Source organism: Kwoniella botswanensis, chromosome 1 (assembly GCF_036426115.1).
Source record: "Kwoniella botswanensis chromosome 1, complete sequence".
Taxonomy (NCBI): Eukaryota; Fungi; Basidiomycota; class Tremellomycetes; order Tremellales; family Cryptococcaceae; genus Kwoniella; species Kwoniella botswanensis.
Genome location: NC_088599.1, coordinates 26,313 through 44,249, shown reverse-complemented (window position 1 = coordinate 44,249; position 17,937 = coordinate 26,313). Strand labels below are relative to the sequence as shown.

At 47.7% G+C, this 17,937-nt stretch overlaps 7 protein-coding genes across 7 annotated transcripts; 3 read left to right on the top strand and 4 right to left on the bottom strand.

The window, feature by feature from the left end:
- Positions 1–247: 247 nt before the first annotated feature.
- L199_000017 (uncharacterized protein) lies at positions 248–1,198 on the top strand (the record flags this gene model as incomplete). The annotated part of the gene is made up of 3 exons (XM_064885790.1): positions 248–328; positions 388–723; positions 779–1,198. The coding sequence occupies 3 exons, from the start codon at positions 248–250 to the stop codon at positions 1,196–1,198; spliced, it is 837 nt and encodes a 278-aa protein (XP_064741862.1).
- Positions 1,199–1,546: 348 nt separating this feature from the next.
- L199_000016 (uncharacterized protein) lies at positions 1,547–3,863 on the bottom strand (the record flags this gene model as incomplete). Its single annotated transcript, XM_064885789.1, has 14 exons — positions 1,547–1,875; positions 1,928–2,046; positions 2,106–2,228; positions 2,281–2,457; positions 2,511–2,611; positions 2,667–2,823; positions 2,873–2,940; positions 2,990–3,123; positions 3,181–3,198; positions 3,269–3,284; positions 3,337–3,449; positions 3,507–3,568; positions 3,626–3,757; positions 3,814–3,863. 14 exons carry the CDS (start codon positions 3,861–3,863, stop codon positions 1,547–1,549), a joined length of 1,599 nt encoding a protein of 532 aa, XP_064741861.1.
- A 613-nt stretch (positions 3,864–4,476) lies between these two features.
- On the top strand, positions 4,477–6,872 carry L199_000015 (uncharacterized protein; the record flags this gene model as incomplete). The annotated part of the gene is made up of 14 exons (XM_064885788.1): positions 4,477–4,852; positions 4,908–5,007; positions 5,067–5,134; positions 5,187–5,253; positions 5,312–5,388; positions 5,441–5,562; positions 5,610–5,683; positions 5,725–5,797; positions 5,849–5,956; positions 6,012–6,167; positions 6,217–6,341; positions 6,401–6,570; positions 6,625–6,677; positions 6,738–6,872. The coding sequence occupies 14 exons, from the start codon at positions 4,477–4,479 to the stop codon at positions 6,870–6,872; spliced, it is 1,704 nt and encodes a 567-aa protein (XP_064741860.1).
- Positions 6,873–7,280: 408 nt separating this feature from the next.
- Positions 7,281–9,205, bottom strand: L199_000014 (uncharacterized protein; the record flags this gene model as incomplete). Its single annotated transcript, XM_064885787.1, has 7 exons — positions 7,281–7,526; positions 7,584–7,724; positions 7,792–8,055; positions 8,113–8,697; positions 8,761–8,869; positions 8,937–8,963; positions 9,024–9,205. 7 exons carry the CDS (start codon positions 9,203–9,205, stop codon positions 7,281–7,283), a joined length of 1,554 nt encoding a protein of 517 aa, XP_064741859.1.
- A 954-nt stretch (positions 9,206–10,159) lies between these two features.
- L199_000013 (uncharacterized protein) lies at positions 10,160–12,008 on the bottom strand (the record flags this gene model as incomplete). Its single annotated transcript, XM_064885786.1, has 8 exons — positions 10,160–10,244; positions 10,327–10,484; positions 10,557–10,937; positions 10,992–11,122; positions 11,185–11,476; positions 11,544–11,617; positions 11,670–11,881; positions 11,965–12,008. 8 exons carry the CDS (start codon positions 12,006–12,008, stop codon positions 10,160–10,162), a joined length of 1,377 nt encoding a protein of 458 aa, XP_064741858.1.
- Positions 12,009–12,825: 817 nt separating this feature from the next.
- L199_000012 (uncharacterized protein) lies at positions 12,826–14,395 on the bottom strand (the record flags this gene model as incomplete). The annotated part of the gene is made up of 5 exons (XM_064885785.1): positions 12,826–12,947; positions 13,010–13,028; positions 13,096–13,354; positions 13,414–13,909; positions 13,960–14,395. 5 exons carry the CDS (start codon positions 14,393–14,395, stop codon positions 12,826–12,828), a joined length of 1,332 nt encoding a protein of 443 aa, XP_064741857.1.
- Positions 14,396–15,063: 668 nt separating this feature from the next.
- L199_000011 (uncharacterized protein) lies at positions 15,064–17,798 on the top strand (the record flags this gene model as incomplete). The annotated part of the gene is made up of 11 exons (XM_064885784.1): positions 15,064–15,131; positions 15,193–15,226; positions 15,303–15,636; positions 15,696–15,840; positions 15,906–16,297; positions 16,350–16,371; positions 16,445–16,701; positions 16,803–16,841; positions 16,899–17,095; positions 17,158–17,699; positions 17,771–17,798. The coding sequence occupies 11 exons, from the start codon at positions 15,064–15,066 to the stop codon at positions 17,796–17,798; spliced, it is 2,058 nt and encodes a 685-aa protein (XP_064741856.1).
- Positions 17,799–17,937: the final 139 nt, after the last annotated feature.

Here is a 17,937-nt window from a genome sequence, read left to right as displayed (position 1 = left end):
AAGCAGGTGCCTTGGGACTGCGTCAGGCTCTCTCTGGCTACAAGCATGCTTATCAGATGTCGTCGGTGGCATGGCAACGAAGAAACCCGTGGCGTTGCTGAACCGGCCGAAGGATTCGAGCAATTTCCCATGACAGCTTCAGCTGACCAAAGATCCTGATGGGAACGTTTCGAACATATAAAGTGAGCCTTTAGGATTTGGAATAGTGTGTCTATTCGTCTACCAAATCCCTGCTGACTTCTTCGAAATGTTGCTGCAATCTCTCTTGGTAGCTACTTCCATCTCTGCTGCTTTCGCCATCAGTATCAATCGTCGGGCCGCGATCACCGTGAGGATTGTCTCTCACGAGGAAGATTTATGGCTGCGTACTGACTTGTATCTTCATAGGACTTCGATACCAGCCCTATCAACTTTAGCTTCCCTCCTGGTCGTACCTTCAATGCCACCACGGCGACCACTGCACCATGTGGAGGGTCTCCAGCAGGAGTCAGAGCGGACTATCCTCTGACGGGTGGTGATATCTCGTTGACTTCAAAGACACTTCTCGACACTGTGAACATCTTGTGGACCAACGAAACGGATCCAACCCGATTCCATGCGTTCTCCACGTACACCAACACTATCTCAGAGCTGGGTAGTGGTCACTACTGTCAACCAGCACCGGATTTTGCCTCATTTGGCTTGAAAGCTGGTGACGATGTCACCCTGATGATCATGTACAACGTTAGTAAACTCATAGATGGAAAGACTCTGAGTGTTGCTAACCGTACCTCCACAGCTCGAGGGAGTATCCGACAATTACTACTACTGCGCCGATATCAATCTGGTCTCCGCTGAAGGCTTCACTCCTTCCGAGCAATACATGTGTAGCAATCTCACTTCATCTCTGCAAGTGGCCAGCGCAGAAGATTCGATGCAGGTCGGTACCACTTCCGCAACCACGTCATCCGGCTCCACCAGCGACAACGCTAGTGAATCCTCAACACCCGGGGCGACAGAGGCTGTCTCGCAAAACTCTGGCTTATCTGCCGCCGCTGGAGGAGGTATCGGCGCCGCCGTGACGATGGTCGTAATCGCAGCTCTCGCCGCGGCTGCATATGTGTGGGGATATGTCAGATTCGGGAAGAAGAGACCAGTTGTACTGGCAGATCACGCTTCTGATTCGACAGGTGTTCCTGTCAAAGCGGCGCAATTCTGATTCCATGCTTGAAAGGAGATACGCACGGTAGATTTTTTTTTTTTTTTGGTATGCTGTGTAATTGTGATAAGCCTCGGAAGGCTAAGATGCAATGTTAAGTTTCGACAATCCAGAACCCACTTATGTGCTTGCGCGGTATGCCGAATCTTTTCCAGAGTCCGTGAAGACGCAGGCACGATGAAAGACAATAGTTGTATACATCAAGTAATATCATTCAGGTCCGCAGTCGAAACGTACGCCGGCTATTCGCTCTGCTTAAAGGAATCATATGAGTTACACCGCAAGGACTTCAATCAATCTTTCATGGTGTTTCTCCGATTTCAGCCGTCGTGTCCAAGTACTGAACACTTAAATAGCCTCTCGATGGTGGTATTCCCCACCCTTTAGGCCCTTCTCGGTATCATCAGATGGAAGACCGTGTTCTTGAGAGACGCCCTCTGTACTCTGGTCAACAGCAAGCCCTTTTGTGGGGGAACCATACTCACCTTGCGCTAATTGAACTTCCCGGTCCGTCGAAGAGAGCGAAGGAACCTTCGCGCCTGGAACGAACCAATGGGTTTCTCGGAAGTACCTGTCCATCTCTTCAAGAGTTCTCCCCTTCGTCTCGGGAAATAGGATATAGAAGGTTAGGGCATTGGTGAATCCGCAGACAGTGAAGACCAGATAGTATTTCCATCCTGCATGTGTTGAGATTAGCGGTGTCACGACAACCACAGCTTTGTCACATACCGATGTTGGACCACGCCTTGGGTGAAACCTGTCCGATCATAAAGTTCGAGATCCAAGCAGCCATGCAAGTGAGCGCGGTGGCTTTACCTCGAACAGCGGTGTTGAATATCTCGACGGGACTTTTGGGGGCCAACAATAAGCGAGAGGTCAAGACGATCAGTAGTGTCTGAACACTCACTAAACCCAAGAAAGGGGTCCGATACAGGCCGAGAAAGCGAAGTTATAGATGAACAGCACGGATACGAAGCCGATACCTTGACCTCGATTACCACCCCCTTCAGCGAATTGTTTTGCAAGCGCACTGACGACTCTCGTGAGCTGGAAGGCCGATGTACGGAAGACTGGTGACCTACGTGGCAATAGCGAAACATGTACCAGCCAGCATGTTGCCCGCAATCAATGGGAATCGTCGTCCCACTTTGTCAACTAGCAGGATACAAGCGAGTTCTCCGAACAAGGCGTTGATGTTGTTGAGGGAGTTGATCAACAGAGAGGTGCTTTGTGAGAACCCAACGGATTTGTAAACGGTACTACAAGCGGTGATCAGTGTCTGAAATGCTAATGGGTGAATGGAAGCACTCACGCAGCGTAATACTGGATAGCAGACACACCAGTCATCTGCACCGAGAACTGGAGGATGATACCATACAGGACTTTTCGTAAATTGGTACGATCCTTGAAGATCTAACTGACATGAATTAGCAAGGTGTCATTAGAAGAGACTTAGAAGTCACCTTACCAGACCCCATGACTGATCGGTTTGAGCTTCCTCCCCGACTTTTTGCTTCATAGAATGCCATTCTCCAAGGACGAAAGCATCATTGTGATTGCCTCGGGCGTGAAGTCTGGCTAAAGTATGCAACGCATCCTCTTCTCGACCTTTGATCATCAACCATCTGTGAGGATGTCAGCGCGTAAATCACACACGCCAGTCGCAAAACGCACCTCGGTGATTCAGGGAGCAAGAAGGACAATAACAGCAGCGGTACGGCGGGTAGCATTTGAAATGCAAGCTTGAATGCTTGTGAGCTGATGCTGGTAAACGCCTGTTCGTTCACTCACAGGTAATCGCCAAGCAATGGGGTCGTTGGGATGAGTCTGTTGAACACCATAGGCTATCCAACCGGCCACGATAGCGCCGATACCCAAGAAGAATTGGAAAGTTGCGGTGAGCATACCTCGCTTCGATGGATGTGCTGACATGAGACATTAGCTGCAGCTTCACAATGCGAGCAGTTGGTCGAATTACATACCAATTTCGGATTGATATACTTATACGATGGAAGAACAAAGGTTAGACCACGTCTCTTGCTACGACGGCTTATACAGATCAATACTTACGCGGAGCCAACACACCCTAACACACGACCTCAGTTATCGATTTTTTCAAATTAATTCGGAAGACCTACCAGCATACCGATACCAATACCCGCAAAGAATCTTCCAGCGAACATAGTCTCTTTGTCCTGCGTCGCGGTTTGCAAGATACCTCCAAGAATAAATACGCCCCCGGCGACGGTAACTTCCATGTATATCAGCACCGCTATGCCTGTGGAAAGTGCGTGTTATATCAACTTACTGGCCATCCTACGACTGAAACGGTCGGCAATGAGTGAAGCAGGGATACTTCCAGCAAAGGCACTGCAAGTAATCGATCAGACTCTGCATCTTCATCCTGGGATTGCTGCCGTCGCTCACCCAAGCAGCATAGAGGAGACAATAAAGCCAATGTAATCATCGTCGGTGGTGTCGATGGTGGTGAGAAAGTTCGGTGCGACGATCACATATGAGATGACACCCAAGTCATATCCATAGAGCATCGCGCCCATGCTGTTGAGAAGCCTCAGTAAATACAATACCCCGCCTTGTCCTTGCGTTCGACTCACGCTGCAAAACAAGCACACAGGAATGTGTAGATCTTCGGTGGTATCGCCATGGTGTTTTGTGTGCGTTTCGCCTGGACTTGTTTCTTGAAGGACACAGTGTGGGATGATCGAGGAACTAACGGGGCTACTTGGGACTCCAGTTGGAGGTCCCTATATATCTTTAGGAATGTCCATCGTATTTGAATACCTCTTGTTTCCGAACTTTTCGCAAGAAATATCCGTCCGCTATTTCATCATGTGATGGCTTAGCCGGTATAACTATTGTTGCCGTAACTTAATGGTTTTTCGAGGACAGAGGTTTTATGCGCGAGTAAAGTGAATGTCGACGTCACATCGGTCCGACGTGCCTGAGGACATCTACCGCCCCGGACCGCGTGTGGTGATCCCACATGCTTTTCGATTGAAGGGGCGACAGATTAAATCGAGATTGTGCAGCACAGCGCAGAACGTGACTTGCTCTTTACACTCCAGGTTATGTTAGAGTAGGCCCTTTTCAAACCTAATCACCCTTTCCGCTCTTCCAAATGTCAGAATGATGTTCCGAAATTCGGCAGCAGATGTTTTCAAATACCCGGCGAAAGCACGCCAATGAGAATGATATAGATGTCGTCCATCAATCATCCTTGTTATCTTCTCTCTTGAGTCAACCAAAGCAGTCCGACGATGGCGGTCTATAGTCAACACGTGACTGTGCTTCAAGCTCTGGAACAACAACAAAGTCGGATCGCCTTTTCCGCTGAGCCAGGCCATCCAACTAGACTACGCTCTGGGCGTCTTGACCTCGACGTCGACCGATTGGTACATCCTGCTGAACAACCGATAACGGACAAGCTATACTCGGGATTTCTGGAACACCTGGGCAGATGTATCTATGGAGGGATTGTGGACAGCCCAGAGCATCCCAGTCCCAAAGACCTGCTCCTCCCGCAAGACATTGGGGATTTAGCGACTAAAGGTAGACTAGGCTGGAGGAAAGATGTGATGGGTTGTCTAGCGAAAGCTGGGGAATTGCAGATACCTATGATGCGATGGCCGGGAGGTGAGCTCACTCAGTGCACGGAGGAGTGGGAAAGACGAACTCACATAGCTCAAAGGTAACTTCGTGTCGAATTACCATTGGCAAGATGGGATCGGCCCGATCAATCAAAGACCAAAGAGGATAGAATTGGCTTGGTTGAGCGATGAATCCAACATGTGAGTTGCGTCTGAACCTGTGGTAGGGAAGCTCGATGTGATAACTGACAGGTTTTCAGTTTTGGTACAGACGAGTTCATCGACTACTGTCGAGGGCTTGACTGCGAACCATATATTTGCCTGAATAGTGAGTCTGTCTGGCAGTGGAAGAAGTAAAACCGTTAATTCATGATTGGTAGTGGGCACTGGAACGCTGGAAGAAGCTTTAGCATGGTTGGAATATTGCAATGGTACCGGGGACACCCAGTAAGTCTTCGGCTTCGAATCCCTAGTGGGTGTTGCGTACTGAAGCATACGACGAAAGCTGGGCCGAGCTGCGGAGAAAGAATACCGGACGGAAGGAACCACATGCCGTGAAATACTGGGGCTTGGGTAATGAGAGTAAGTGTCCTCTTGGTAATGCCTGGTGACTGCTGACAGACTGTGTCATCAGTGTGGGGACCTTGGCAGGTCGGCAATATGCTTCCATCGGATTATGCAAGGAAAGCCAGACGATGGGCGCATGCTCTTAAATTGGTCGATCCGACAATACAGCTTGTCTCTTGCGGAGAGACTGTGAGTGCCAGTCGTAAGCATGGATCGACGGAGCTGACATTTCTTAGGGCGCTTCTGAGTGGGACAGGGAGGTGATACAGGCTCTGTTACCTTTAGCGGATATGCACTCGATTCATTACTAGTGAGTGTGATGAACCACAATCGTGGGCTGAGACGAGACAGCACTATGCTTGGACACGATAAGATGTCAAGTGTGCCCGGACTTGAATACGAAAAGAATGTGTTTGGAGCGGCTGTAAGTGACCATTTGGAGGTCAATCGAAATGACGGCTAACCAGCAACACAGGCTGCAGAAAAGCACATCGATGTGTGCAAATCACTGATAGACATGGCGAACATTGGCAGGGCATCGGAGCGTATGCCTGGGAAAGACATGAAGATATGTTTCGACGAGGTGAGTGACATTCCGGTCGTGAGGAAAGGAGACCGAGCTGATTGATTTATACCAGTGGAACGTTTGGGATGATGTGAAAGCTCGAGGGAATAACGGGTTGGAGCAGACTTATGATTACACCGATATGTTAGGGTTCTGCGCGTGGTTGAACGTCCTGGTGAGGAAGCACAGGGATATCGGTATAGCATGTTTGGCTCAGTCGGTGAACGTAGTAAGTCGTTCGTAACAGAAGGAAAGGGGAAGAGCTGAGCAGCCGGTAGATCTCACCTCTTATGACCCGACCGGATGGGATCCTTCGACAAACTCTCTACTATCCTCTTGCGCTCTTCAGCAAGTACATGAAGAATGGACATCTACTACAATTGCCTTCATTTCCTGATGTTTAGTGAGTTCTCGACGTATCAACGTTGGAAGGTGAAGGTCCGAGACACTGACAGTCCGCAGTACTGGCCCAACCTATCCCGTCTACATCCAACAAGGCGCATACAGGCCATCATACATCGATAGCGTGGCGGTGGTGGTCAAGACGTCCAATGGGTGCAGTATACGGTTGAGTATACTGAACAGACACCCGACGGCGGACTGGGAAGTGAAGATTGGATTTTCTGGGTTCAGTGAGTTGATGAAGAACCAAAACATATTTGATGGTCCGCTGATGCATGATGCAGATATAGAGAAGGTTCAACTGCATGAGATTTACAGTGATGATCTAGCAGCAGTGGTACGTGCAAGTATCCTTATACATGTCGTGCAGCCTAAGCTCACCCTGCAACCTGAATAGAACACCTTTGAGACGTCCACTGCAGTTGTGCCAGCAGTATCCAATCTCGATGATAAGGAATGGCAGTCAAAGCATGGAGATAAGCTTGCAGTGAAAAAGCATTCATGGATGTTCTTGATATTCGATGGGGCGTGAGATGGAATAGCTGATGGAACAGGAAATCAAGGATACATGCATACATCATGAGCCACATAAGATGTCAATTAATGTTTTCTGATTCGATCTACCTGATGCGTTTCATGTCTCAAGCCACTGTCGAGCCCGATGTCTTGGTGCTGTATGAACGAGCATCGACAAATTGCCCTCGATTGTCCTTTACCCACACGGCATGCAGCTCACTTGTCTACTCAGATATCATGATATCGTAACAGTGTGTGGTAGAAATCAAACATGAACATAATGCATAATTCAATTCGTATCCCAATTCAAGTCCAAAGTCATGTCTGAGATCACTTTATTTACAATCCGTTGTCATACTTTCCAGGAACACAAAAGTCAAATCGTAAATCCAAAACCTCCTCGATGAAAAAAAATTGAGTGAGCCTAATTGCTAGCCATCGGCATGCCTTGCCACTTGCGGATCGATCTACCTTTGAGGATAAGAACGGCACATAGTATGGCACCTACGCCCGATGCGAGAGCACCCTGAACGATGTATTCAGATAGGAAACCGTGCTCCTCTCCCCAATCATACACGAAGAATGCAATTGCGAATCCCCAAATAGACTTGAAGAAAACAAACACAGCTTGGGTGTCCATTGATCGGGAGAGGTAGCCTTCAAGGACATACTAAGGGAGATTCGCACGACTCAACTATGTTCCTTAGATCTGTCGCATGTGACTCACCGTTTGCAACAACCCAGTAGCAGCGGAAAGACAGAAGAAAAATAGTCCACCACCAAAGAGATAGGCAATCCAATGTAGTTGTAGTTTCACTACTAGGCCTACAATGAGGCATCCGACGAACATGAAGGGAAGGATTGGGAGCTGGGGGATCAAACCTATCAGCCAGATTTCTTCATTCTGCCGTCGCAGTAGGATCATGGAGACTAACAAGTGCCCACAGACGATGTTCGGGCTCTCGGTGACCTTTTCTCTTCGCCATATATGATACGACCTTGTCTCCTACAATCCCGCCCGACCATTTGCCTAAGACTCCTCCGAGACCAAATGCTAAGAACGCAGCACCCAGGGGGATGACCGCAAAATTGTAAGGGGGCGCTTCGAATTTTTGCGGCATTACAATGGTTATTCCGACAGACCACGCAAATATGGATCCATAGTAGATAGATGGGATGACAATTGTCAAGTACCTGGCCTGTTCAAAATCCTGTCAGCACCGTATGCGTCAGGAACAATAGGTGATCATACTTACCATTAGAATAGGTGAAAGCGATATCGCCAAAAATTCTCCTGGTCTTTTCCAAGGCATCCAGGCGGCACCTACGTGCCCTTGTCGTACGCCAGGGCTCTGGATCGTATCTTCGACATGCTCAGCAATGGCCTTGTCATCATGATCATTGTTGCTTGAAGACACCTGTTGGAGATCTGACCCAGACTGGACAGGAGCGACTGCCATAGGTGTGTCTTCGGATTCGATCCAGAGCGTTTCGGGCACTATGAAGAAGAAAGCTGCCAGCTGCACTACAGCCAGACCCAAGATAAGCCAGAAGAGGACTCTCCAGCTTGTGTTCTCGACGATCAGTCCGCAGAAGATCGGTCCGATAGCAGGAGCTATAACGACAGCCACAGCGAACATGGACATTTTGGAGCCTCGGACCTCTTTTACGAATATATCTCCCACTGTAGCAGGAGGCACAGTTTGAGAAAATGCGGAGGTGATACCAGCGAAGACCCTAGCAATGGCAAAGACGGTATATGAATTCGAGACGGCCATCCAGATGACGCATGGTATGAAGAGCGTGGAGCCAAGAAGATACACTGGTCTTCTGCCTATGGTCTGCATATTTAGATCTGATCATCAGTAAGTTTCGGTGACCGGTGAACAAGATGTATAGCTTACCTTTGATAGTGGATTCCAAAACAAAGGCCCTACAGCCACACCCAGAAGGTTATAACCGATAGTATTAGGGATTTTGCCAGGAGATACTCCAAAGGCTTTGCCTAAAGTTCTGTATGATGAGTTGCCAGTTAGACTAGGCTATCTTTTGATGTCAAACGGGGGAAAAACAGTCTCACGGGAATGCCACTTGAATGATCGCAACACTAAATCATTGAAGAACGGTCAACCTCTTTCGCGTGCTGATAGTGAAGAGGAAGACTCACCTGAAATTGGCGAGGAAACCACTGTAACTGAGTGTTATCAGAATGAAGAATTTTCTCCATTTACCCAGTGCATTGATGGGATGATTGGGCGGAAGACTGGGATCCTTGCCATCTCGGTAAGAATACCCAGAGTGGTCCTCCTGCGATCCAGATTCGACACTAGCTTCAATATGATTCGACATGGTGCGACGATTAGATGGAGGATTCAAAAGGTTCTCCCGAGGTCTCTGGGGCTCTTTATGAAGTATTACAACTGCCTAGTTCAGAGATCCGCCAAAGCAAGAGCATGAGCTATAAAGCTACATATGCGGTGATCTGAAGGTATCTGTATTGCGGTTACCAATCATGCGCAGTCAGCTGGTTCCAATCGTAATGCCATATAAAAGACATGCGACGCTGATCGGTGATCTGTCCTTCTCGTCATTCTCGCAGGATTCTTGAGTATGGAGCTCCGTTGGGGGAACGTGGAGTGCGAGGAAGTCCCCGCAAATTCCCGCAGGAACCCACAAGCGGTGTTGCGGTATCTCATGTTCAACCGATCACGGGGTTCTGCCACCTTATGTCCTTGTCTTGGATTTGGAGCTTCCAGTCAATACACTGTGGCTCGCTTCGTGCACGCTGTACCCCAAAGTCAAAGCTGCCCGAGTTCCCTTGCATACAGCTCACCTTACAGACCATCAAGTGACCTGCTCCAAGCTCGACACTTGAGGAGAGAGTCTGACGAACACTGTAGAATCCATGTCAGAAGCAAAGAATAGCAGAATTGATCACGGAATCAATGATCACTTGGCCTTTCGGAGACTTGCATAAACCGATTTCATGCGATTTATCGTGCACATAGCGGCAAGCCTCTGTGTACAAGTTGGGAGTCTCGGACGTGAACCCACATCGATAGGTCTGCAAACCAAGCTATTCTTCCGCTGGCTCTGGATGGAGCTAATACCAACAACCTCGGACCGCTTGTTGACAAAGGGCTTCACATCGAAAAATAATATGGACATTATGCATTCGCTGAGCAACGGAAAGGGTCGGGAAGGAAAAGTGCATGATGCATTGTTAAGAAGATACATACATTTCTTATCCGACACGAGATCAAGAGAACAACATCATTGAGACAGCTTCGACGAGCCGTACAACTACACTACTGCCTTGAAGAGCTCATCAAACCTCTCATCTGCGTCTTTAGCACAATCATGAGCGTACAAAATCCTTTGCGTTGTCCTGGAGAGCAAGAGGAGATCAGTGTTCACCCTGAGCTGCAAATGTGAACATAAAGGTTGTAACCTGTAGTCAGGCAACTCACTGATCGATCGCCTTATCCGGGTTCTCACCCCCTTCCTTCTTGGCAGCTTTGAATGCTGCATCTCGTTTTTCTTGTGCTTCACCACTGCTCAGATGGAGGCCTTTACCATTAGCAGCGGCGGTCAGAACAGCCCAATCTGCTCGAGGTTTTCGAAGAGCCTGTTAGACATTGGATTATAAGCTGAGATTGACCGCAATGATAGAGTGAAATCCACAAGGAAAGCCACTAACCTGATACACCATTAACGCTCTGTGGATGTCGTCCTTAGACTTGATCTTGCCTAAAACTACCCCCAATACCGCCGCATCTTCGACCGCTTGAGCAGCACCTTGGGCTAAATGTGGTAAAGTCGGATGGCAGGCATCACCGACCAATGCCGTGTTTCCATCCACCCAATGAGAAAGGGGAGCATGAACTCTCAGTTTCCACTCTAACACATCACCCTCAGGGACAAGCTTCAACAATTTTTGGACGCGGGGACAGAAGTCTGAGAACATGTCTAGCATTTCTTGTTTCGAGCCCGAAGCAGTCCATGTGTCGGCTTCAACGAAACGTCGGTCAGGATGAGCCGACGACATGTTGAATAGATCGTGGGATGCAATTGGGTAAGCCTAAGCAAAATGATGAGCGCCTATTCTCTGCCACGAACACGTAAGTACACTTACTATGATGTGTCTCTTCTCGCCTATCCATCGGTAAGAGTGTGACCCGGTGAAGAAGGGCAACAATTCCGGATCTTCATTGATCATGGATCGCTTCACTATAATCCGATAGGCAGCTTGACCGGTGTCTTCGACTATAGATGGTCCTCTTGAATGGTCAAACGCATTCATCGACAATCACACGTGTTCAGCTCACCTTGATCCGCTTCCCCGATTCTTGCCAACATGGCTGTTCGGGCTTTACTTTTGACCCCATCTGCTGCCAAAATGATATCCGCTTCTACCCACTTTCCTTCCGCCAGTGACGCTCCGCCAGTTGCTCCGTTGTCAAGCGGCTCTTTGGAAGATTCCGTAGCTCTCTCTTTCACCCGAAATCTACTATTTTCAAAATCCCAATCCGTGACTAGGTGACCGAGATGAAGCTTTACTACCCCAGAACGTGTTGCACCAGTCACTAAGCTCTTTTGTAACGCCGATCTGTGAACTACCTATAGAAGTAATCAATCAAGGTCGTCAATGAGAGGCTTCACAGGGCATTCGACCATTCCATCTCACATAGAATGGATAACCGAATTCTTTCTCGATGTATTGGAAATCCACACTAGTCAACACTTCATCCTTTGCACAATCTGGGCTCTGAGTCAGCTTTGATCTGTAGGCTGAAACCTTCGATTGACTCACTTAACACACTTGCACCATCAAGTGCTACTGCTTCTGACCGTGCTATGTTAAGCACTCCCCACTGATCGAGAATTCTCGAGAGATTAGGGGTGATATTGATACCAGCTCCTACTTCCCCGATCTCCCTAGCGGATTCCCACAGGTGAAGGTTTGTGTATCCTTGCTTGGCGAGAGCCAAAGCACAGCCCATTCCACCCATGCCGGCTCCGACACTACACACACTGGGGTCAGCTCTTACGATAGTGGTGGTGGATCTTCGTCTTTCTGCACGCTGTTCCATGACCATTGCACTCACATATGGATTCGCAATTCGTTCTTCAGATCTGCTGCTTGTACCATGATGGAAAAATTTAGACCTTCTCAAGTTGGGTTTGAAAGAGAGCAACCATGATGGAAAGCTATAGTTATCTTCCACATGTCCAGTTTTATGCAAGAACACATCATCTTGCGAATCAACAGGTTCATACTGCAGACCTAACAATCAACGATATCGCCGCATCTGGCGCCCCAGTCACTCATTAGCGGCATCATAAAACTCCATTGCGGGGTATTTAAAATGTAATTGCATTTAGGTAATTCGCGTTGCGGACGGAAATCACGGTTTGGAAACTGATGCAGTGCTACGGTAGATACGACATCGTGCAGAAATTACTGGACCATCGATTGACTTTAGTTAGAGATAGCCGAACAGATTCCCGCTGTGGCAAAACAAAATTCGCTAGGTGTCGTCAATCTACGTATATGAGTTGTTTCGGCCGCTATGGGCGGGTCCGGCCGTTCTCCCTGCCGACAGAGACTTACAGCAGGTGTTGGGAGACCTGGGAAACCTTCTTCGCGAGAGGTACTATCTGTTGTTGAATAAATAAGCCATCGCAATTCAATATGGACTGCAAAGAACGAGAAAAGCAAGAACACCAACCTGAGTCCGACAGGTATCAAAAGGTTCATCTAGTCATGAATGCAAACCATTCCTCAAGACGTGTCTCGACGTTGTCGACAAAATTCCTGCATGCTATCGTAGCCAGTACATTGTTTGGCGTTGGCAACTCCCGTTGAGATGATATATGGAACGACACGAGTAATCGTGATCCATTCTAGACATAATCGCATAAAAAGTCTCATAATACACACGACCGGCCATCAAAAGTACAAACGGCTACTCCTGACTCTGCTCCGCTTCCCATTGTCGGATCAACGCTTTACCATAATCCTCGCAATTGGGCAAACGATTCACTGTATGAATGTGACATTTGGCAGGTGTTGTGTTTGTAAGGAAAACTATCAACAAGGTATCAAGTCAGTTAATTATCCTAGCTGCTGGTCAATTTTGAAGCGCTCACTCCCACAATGAAAGTCGAACTGTCGAATTTCCAATGTCAGCTCAAGATAAAAACACGATCGGAAATCAAAGAAATGGACGCCTCACCTCGCAGAACGTGACTGGTGAGTGGATACGGAAATAGTAAGGATCACCCAAACCGAATTTCCCAATCCAAGCGAAATAGGTTTGATCTTCGAATTTTCTTACACGTTCCATTTTGTACTTGAGTGGTACTTCGGGGAGGTAAGTGTTGAAAGCTTGAATGATAGCATATATTTCTTCCCTTTGATTGGGAGTGAATTTGGAGATAGGGCAGCCCTCAAATGGGACGATACGATTGTCTTGATGTGCTCCGCCTAGATGTCTTCACTCCAATGCGACCATCAGCGCTATATGGGCTTCAGTCGCAGATAGATTACGCACCTCTCATCGAAAGGATTCCATCGATCCTCTGCAAGACCATGTTGACAGTCCATTCCTTCATTGAGCTGAGCAAGTTTCTGATTCTCTGAAGATAAGTCTCTCATCAATGTCAACCCTCTGATTTCCTCTTGGCTGAACAATCGCAACCCGGCATGTTCACCGACATCGATCCGATCGGGTTCAGCGCCCATAAAAGTAGGTCCAATGATCATTCGGCGACCAACGAAGCAAACAGCCAAACAAAGATGGTGTCCAAAGAAAGAATATCCCCATGGTTGAGTTAGGCTAGGGGCTTTATCATTCGTCGGCAGAAACAATCGGAAGTTGTACGAATGTTTGTTCAACACCGATAGTCCGTTTACTAGCTCTCCCAGGAAATGATTGGTCAAAGTACATCCAAGAGCTTTGTGGTATCCATCAGCTGATAAAGAGGCTTCGAGGACATTGTGAACGAGGTCCTGGACTTCTTGAGTTGTTTCATCCAACCTAATCCCACCTGCAAACTGCTTCAACGCGAACACTTGACCTGACATGTATGAGACTCACCTTCATTGACGTATAGCTCAGGATTCGACCAAGCCCTGAACTCGTCATCGTCCCGAACATCTCCCTTGATAGCTTCTGATCTCAATTCTTCCGGCAACGAGTCGAGTAACATCTCGACAGCCTTTACAGCTTCTTCTACTGGAGCGCCTTCATCTTGATGATAATGAAAGATAGATGGATCGGGATTGCCATCTGACGAGAAACCTTTGTACGGCCTTTCGATGTTCGTGATGTCCAATCTGTTGATCAACCAAGCTGGAGCGGGCACTTCTCGACGGGATTGACACCATGAATGGGAAGTGTGATTTGTTATTCCAGCGATACGAGGGTGATCAGGTTTTGGCAAGATATCACGGAAGGAAACAGTCGCATCAGTTCGCGGCGTCGCTGGATCATCTTGAAGGACGAAGCCCGAGTTGACGGGTGCGTTTACCATGATGTATAGCGCTGGTATGAGGATGTGACAAGAAGCTTTGGGGGTTTTCTTGAAAGGAAATCACATTCTGAGAACGAGACAGTCAGAGACTTAAACAAAGTACACTCATTCTGTCAACAATTATTATTCTCTGCCGATCCACTAACGGTGTAAGCTGCGTAGCCATGGCCGCGGGGCGCCATTCTAGTTGAAACGCGATAGCGGTGATCTGGTTTGAACACCGCCGGCGGGGAATACGGGTAGAACCATAGATTTAACCCCAGAGGCGTGTTAGCCCCGTATAGCCGTATAGCCGTATAGCCGTATAGCTGCTGCATGCAACAGGTGCAAAAGTCCGCTTGATGCTTGCGATGGTCGAATTACAGGTAGCATTTGTGCATCCACTGGTGAGAGCGGCTGCAAATATATCTTTATCACTAGGAGCTAGAACTAGAATCAAGAGCAAAATCAACAGGAAGTATGGATGCATAGGCTATGGAGTGGAAGCACCAGGACCACGTGACACCGCACTAGCATTTGACCTGCAATTATTACGTAATTTGGCCCCACGTATATACGTTACTGCCCGTAGCTGTCGTGGTCCATACACATACTTTCAATCGATCTTTTTCCCCGTTCGCCATCGATCCCATTTCCACAACGTCGTCTATGTCGCATGTTCAATAGCGATGGATGTCGTCTCCGGCGACCATGAGAATTCTGTGGGACTAGTAACGTCTCAATCAACTGCATCAGCGTGAGCAACCATCTTTCTTCTCGCTTGACTGGCTTTGACCTGACTCATTTCCCCACTCCAGTAAAATCAGTTGTCTCGCTTGTCGTGCAGCTAAAGTGAGTGCTATGTCGTCTCCGAACATTCTCGTTGATTTGTACCCCTTCGACTGACCTGACCCCCCACCATACTCAGCGAAAATGTCATACTTCCAACTCGCATTCTCCGTGCCGGCGATGTAAAAATCACAATATAACGTGTGAATATACCAAGCATCAACGCGGTCGCAAGAAGAAACCCCTTATCGAAGATCCATCGCAATCGTCTGGAAAGCCTGATTCGCTCTTCGAACACAATAATGATCCAGAAGCTTCAGGCAGTGGTTTAACTGGCTCATTCATCCGGTCAAGCTCGATCCATGACTTGCATCACAACACTACCTCAGGAGACCACAGTATCGACTTACCACCACAAGACAAGCTAAACATACACTTTTCCCATGTCATTCCGAAAGAAGGGGACTCGTCTCGTAAGTAGGGAACAAATCGAATTCTTCATCTTTACACGATACTGATCCAGGTCATTTAGCTTTTATAGCTGGGGAAACAACACATTATCCCGATCCTTCTGTTGGAGACAACCCACTCCTTCTGCAACATCTTCAATCCACATGTCCTGACCCTGTCAAGGCTGGCTTGTTGACTGAGAATGATGCTTATGAGCTATTCAATTTGTGAGAGCATCCAAACGTACTCGCCGTACACTTTTTGAAGACTAATAAACGCTTCATCTCTCCAGCTATTTTCAGCATCTCAATCCAATCCTGGCCATCCTAGATCCTCATCTTCACACGCCTACCTACTGTATCCGTCATTCACCACTGCTGTTTACATCCGTCCTGACCGTGACAGCCAAAGTCGTCCGCCCCAAAGTTTACGCGAAGTGCATGATGCTCGCCAACAAGTTAGTTGGACAAGCTATAGAATTCGGATTGTGTTCGGTCGAAGTTGTTCAAGCTTTGAACCTGCTCCATCATTGGAAAAAGTCAGACGATCACACCAGCTGGCGCAGAATTGGTTATGCGATTCGAATGGCGCAGGAATTAAGATTAGATATCAGAAGCCCACGTCCGTTGGCTAAAGAAGAGTTGAAAGCTAGAGAATCGCTGAATCGAGAGAGGGCTTGGTTCAGTGAGTTGCCTCCCACCATCGCTACCTCAAACCGGCTGACCCGCTCACATAGATCTGGTCATTGCTGATTATCAGTGAGTCCAAAGTCTCAAAAACTCCCAGGTTGCGATTGCCTTTTGCTGACGCTCAACATGCGCTCTCTCAAAGCCTCGCTATCCACCACTCACTACCACGAATGCTTTACACGCAGGATGTGGATGATCCAGAAGACTGGGTAACGGAACATGCACATTTGCAAACCCCGGGCGAGTCCTCTCTCGGACCTTTAGTAACATTCAGCAGGATGTGTAGGCTCTATGCAGATAGTTTGGGTGCCATGGGCAAAGAGTCGGAGAACATGAGGACATTAAACTGGTTAGAACTCGAGCGGGACAGGTGGAGACGGCGGTGGCTGGAAAATAACGGTATGATAACCTTCACCACAATTTCCTAAACATTGCTTGCCTCTGCAAATACATTCTACAGATAATCTCACAAGAAGATACTGATAATCATCCCCCAATAGATCGACATCGCTTCACCCAACCGCAGATATCCACCTTTCGTCTCTGTGACGCATATTTCCGTTTCCACATCGCCGAATATCGCTTGCTTTTCATAGCGCGTCATGGCGATCATGATAACAGAATCGATCTTCATGAACCCAACCCTCTTTCTTTCGCCTTCTCGAATTGCATAGAAGCTGCTTTAGGTGTAGCTTTGGTCTTGCAAAATGATTTAGCACCGTACGGATATCTGTCTCACTGTTTCTACCTGACTTGGGTAGCCATGGCCGTCACTGCCATATGGCTTGTAAAAGCAAGTCCATTCCAACTCATTCCTGATCAATAACTCGCGTAAGAGCTAATCGACTCTTACAGAACATCGCACCGATGTATCAAGAAGATCGAGCCAAGGTCATTCGATTACTATCGGAAGTTCAGTTCTCCACCGAAGAAGCTTCCCGATCTTCAGATGATATGGCTGCTTATACTCATCGATTGCTCAAGCATCTTCTGAACGGCATCTCCCCGGAGTGGCAGCTGGCTTCTTTTTTGACTGATCCGGTGTCGCAAACCACCCCGATGAGGTCAATACCTGAATCTCTTCCTTCTATAGCGGAATCCAACACATCAAATATAGCCAATTGGGAACTTTCCAGCACTCAAGAGATTATACAAGGCTGTCTGTGGAACCAACCCCAACAGTATAATCTATCACATTCGCTTATGAACATGCCCAACGTGGACAGCAGTCCCTCTGCTAACACCGGATCCCAACTACAATCTCAATACAATCAATCACCACAGCGACCACATCAATTGCAACAGCATGAACAGCATCAACATCCACCGCAACAAACGGATACTGCAATTTCTAGCCATCTAGATTTGCTGTTCCCTGCTGATGATGATGAGTTCTGGTAAGTACCAAATACAATTAACGAATGCTAAAGCCGGAATATTGGCTGAGTATTTGTCTGTTGAAATACAGGAAACAACTATTCCCTTCCACCGAATGAAGAGAATCTCAGCACCTTGGTTAAGAAAGTATACCATGTATGTCTCAAACTCATCATGTCCTTGGCAGTGCTTCAGGTCGGAGGTAGTGTACGAGTAACATACAATCAGACAGATTTTTAAAGGCACTTCCAATTGCCT